Genomic DNA, 4,275 nt, shown 5'->3' with positions numbered 1-4,275 from the left:
ATAAAACCAACTAAAATATATTTAAATCCACTTTTTGCGTTTAAAATATCAAAAATATTGATATAAATTAGTGGCAACAATAAATAGTTAACCTATAATTAATTTAAACTTCATCAGGTTTTCACCCAAAATAATCATCGACACACCATGTGAACTTTTTTTAATTGATGTCGTTGGAAACCCACTAAAACAACCTTTAACCACCCTTAAATTTACTATGAAAATACCAATAGCATCTTCAATCTCTCTCTTGTTTATACAATCTAAAACACCAACACAAATCTCACATAGTGATGCAATCATTTTTGTGCTGCTTGTATTGTCTCTTCAAATTTAAAATCATTGTAAGAATACCATTGCAATTTTTCTAAAGAGCAATCTGCAATCCAGAAGCCATCATCGCATTACCAAGATATCTACAATGCAGAGCAAGGAAACATGGTGTGCACAATCAATAGTCTCGACTGCATACAAAAAAGAACGAAACCCATACTATGAAACTTCTTCCGCAACAAAGTACATACTGATGATCACACACGAGGGTCATTGCGCCAAGCCTTGGAGGTAAATATCGTTTTTTTTGCAACTGAACACAAGATGCAACGTAATATCAGAAAATAAATTATCCTTGCCAGTGATACTGGGCAACTATAGGCATAGCCTCGATCTTCACAGATTTAAGTTAGAGCATCAGATATTTGACGAGACATGTTGAAGGAGGACCAGTATAAAGCGCCTTATAAGTCCGAAATCAAATCACTGATTTGACCTGGAGTGATGACTTTAGTGTAATGACTAATCACTTGTCTCATCCTGAAGTGCATGGTAATGTCTCGCTCAGCTGACAGGAAAACAACTCATCAACAGCACTAACCATAACTCTAGAGGGCAACTACCATACTAATTGTTACTGTAAACAGAATCAGGAAAACAATAAAGAGTAAGGTCTTTGAACGGCTTAACAATTGAATATCTAGTACCCTAAACTTTAAAGAGTCCCAAAAGTAAAAGAAGAAAGGAGGAAAAGGCAGAAGAAGATATGCGATAATAACTTACTTGACTCGATGGATGGAGAGAGAGGCCTCCAACTCTATGAAATCAAAGTTGATCATGGTTCACTATTTATCTTTCAGTATTCTAGCAGTGATTGGACTTGATTTTTATTTATAGCAAGTAATAAGATTGGAAAATGAACAATGTGGGTTCAGTTCTATCGACTTCTGAATTGGATCAAAGACGATTCTTGAATGAGTGTGATGAATCGAAAAAGAAATCTTTATTTGTAGATGTTTTTCCATCTTTCAAGATATGCAGATAAAGAGAAAATATTCTACTTCCTGATGTTCTGGTTCGTCCCAAGCAATATTTTCTTTAATAAATCTCAACAATATAAGAGTTAGAATCTGTCCAACTGAGAACGTTGCTTGGACCAATGGCAATTGGTCTAGGATTTCAACAAATGAACAATGATTGAGGAATAATGTTTACAATATATGTGTATGCAAGACATCATGAAAACTTACCACTGCTAAATCATCAAATGTTTCTATTGGCAAGTCCAACTAACACCAAGTAACGGTCAAACCACATGATACAAGTTTTACCAATGAAGTCCAGCCCCAGCAAAGGGCAACCCGGGAAAGTGAAACGAGTAAGACAATTTCAAGCAAGCAACAGAAAAATAGACACATAACAGCTGGTAAATGAGTAAGCTAGCACATGGAAAAATTTAATACAAGAGACAACTCTTGCCACATTGAATTCTACAGCCACAACATAAGCTTATGACAATCTACAAAACCATAATTCATTCGAGACAGGAAAATCCTAGTTATCTTAAGTGCATCGCTCAAAAGATCTTTTATCACAATAGAACATAAATATGAATATTTTCAAGTTTTAAGGACCAGATACCACATATGGAGTTCTCATCTTGTTCAATGCTTCACCGCTTTTTGCTATGTCTCTTGCTGCTCTTCTTACGGCTAGTCCTCCCTTCAGAATCAGACCCGGAATCTGAGTATGAATCAGAGGACTCTGATGTTGAGCTGTATTTCCGGTGTCTTCTCTTCTTCTGCTGCTTCTTCTTCTTGTTCTTCCTCTTCCTCATCCTCTCTTCCTCTGAATCAGTTGAAGAACTGTCGCTTGAGTCACTCTCCCCAGAAGAATAATCTGACCCTGTGACTGATGACGCCTCACTGCCAGATTCAAACACTGAAGCCTCACTATCAGTCCCTGACTCTGTATCTGACTTATGCTTCCTCTTACTCTTCTTCACAGGTTTTTCACTCTTCATCTCCTTCTCAATATCTGGGTTTTCTAGATCAGAAGATACTGAAATTTTCATCCTCAACTTGGGATTTTTCAGCTGCTGCGTGCGAGATGGTCGTGATATGTACACCCTCTCATTCTTGCACTCATAAGTCCAGTGCCCTGCCTGGAAACATTTCTGACATTGTGAAGCTGCAACAGGAGTCGAACCTGAAGGCTTGTCTTTCCTTTCACCCAGTCGCACCTGTTTCTCAGTACTCATTAAATACATCTGCCTCTTTGCTTCTTTTCTTTCCTGCCATCGGCTGGGTCCTTCTTCCTTTTGGCCATATGCATTGACATTTCTAGCAGCAGCAGTAGCAGCACGCTCAGCCTGAGCACGACTCAAACCTTTTGCAGCTGACAAGGCTGCAGCCTTAATTCTTTCTGCTGCATCCTGAGCACCACTTTCTTCATTCTTAGAGGATGCCATAATCTTGGCTCTCAACAAAGAGAAGTCCCTTTTTGAGTTTACGTTAATCTATACCAGTAACCTGGAGAGAAGAATAGCACAAAGAGATAAAATTGTTAAGAAGATAACCAAATACCAGCCAAAATACTAAAATGTAATGACAGTATATTCTTGTAAGCACAATTTTTGTTACAATTTATATTCTTCCAAGCACAGTGCATGCCCAAGTAAAGATCAATAAATTATGCCTCATTCCCAAGTTAATTCATTAGCATACACTATCCCAATACCCAAAAAAGATTTGTCTTTTCAGCTAATTAGTGGTCTTAAGTTAACAGAAATTATCAATCACAGGAAGTATTGGGTATTCTAAACGAATTGATATTGAATGCTTGCTTAGATATTCAAGTAGATTAGTTAGTAAATTAAAAGAATCTGATTAACGACATTAAAACAACAACAACAAGAATTTAATCCTAAAAGCAGAGTAAACAATGATAATATGCATCATACATATGCAAGGGCGGGCGGCTCAACCCTAAAAGCCACGGCTTTAGGCCCAAAACCTCAAAATTACAAATCCCGAAAGAACCAAAAATCCCTATATTCAGTTCTCTCAAATACAAACACATAATACATCCGAAGACGCCAAATCGCACAGAAAAGAAATAAATTCGATTAAACGAAGAACACAACCTAAAAACAGAGCACCGACAGAAACAGTAAACCAAAAGATGAAGAAGATACATACATAAATAAGTGGCAAGAGATAAAAGAGACGAACCAAACAAATCTGATGAAGATGAAGGCGAAGGCGATGTAAAATTTTGATGGTGAGAAGCACCGTATTAAAGAAGAAGCAGCAGAAAGAAGAGAGAACGCTGCGCAGTAAAGGACCAAAATACCCCTGCCTCAAGTTCTAGCCTAATCCTTATAGGGATGGCTATGGGGCGGACGGGTTTAAACTTGTGTGAGGCAATACAGATTCTGTTATAAACGGCTTATTTTAAGAAATATTTTTAAAAAATAATTATTCAGAAAAGTTTTTTGAAAAGAATCATTTGTATTTGGTTAATTCATTTGAAAAATGTTACTGTATTAATAAGTACATTGTGTATGATTAATTATTATTTTTTAAATACTTTTGAGAGTCAAATTACGAAAAAACGACAAGTATCAATGCACCTAATTATGAAAAAAGATAAGTATCAATGCATTTTAATATTAAAATTATTTTATAAAGAGAAACTATTTTAAATATTTTTTATAAAAATTGTAATTAAATAAAAATGTATATATTCTTTCAATCACTATTATATATAAATGAATAAAAAATAAATTAAATATTGATATAATATTAACATGGTGATTTAAATATAAGTTTTAAAAAAAAGGTAAGAAAATCTTAGTGGCTTACCTGTTTGATTAATATAAAAATAATTAATAAAACTAAAGATATATTTTATAAAGATTTCTTAAAAGATTATCTATTTATATTTATAAAGAAATTTTAAATTATAATTAAAAAATATTTCATTAATTACAATCTAAAT

The 4,275-nt window shown here is 34.6% G+C and overlaps 1 protein-coding gene across 1 annotated transcript; it reads right to left on the bottom strand.

Annotated features, from left to right (window-relative positions):
- Window positions 1-1,690: 1,690 nt before the first annotated feature.
- On the bottom strand, window positions 1,691-3,596 carry LOC125829073 (uncharacterized). The gene is made up of 2 exons (XM_049508348.1): window positions 3,474-3,596; window positions 1,691-2,804 (listed from the first exon to the last, which is right to left on the bottom strand). The coding sequence occupies exon 2, from the start codon at window positions 2,741-2,743 to the stop codon at window positions 1,946-1,948; it is 798 nt and encodes a 265-aa protein (XP_049364305.1). The 5' UTR covers window positions 2,744-2,804; window positions 3,474-3,596; the 3' UTR covers window positions 1,691-1,945.
- Between the last annotated feature and the right edge of the window lie 679 nt (window positions 3,597-4,275).

Source organism: Solanum verrucosum, unplaced genomic scaffold, assembly GCF_900185275.1.
Source record: "Solanum verrucosum unplaced genomic scaffold, falcon-dt-bn FXZP01000007.1, whole genome shotgun sequence".
Lineage (NCBI taxonomy): Eukaryota > Viridiplantae > Streptophyta > Magnoliopsida > Solanales > Solanaceae > Solanum > Solanum verrucosum.
Note: the sequence above shows the minus strand (reverse complement) of the source record. Positions and strands in the feature narration are given on the sequence as shown.

Coding starts and splice junctions, on each gene's coding strand:
- LOC125829073 (XM_049508348.1), bottom strand. CDS start 2,743: ATGGCATCCTCTAAGAATGAAGAAAGTGGTGCTCAGGATGCAGCAGAA.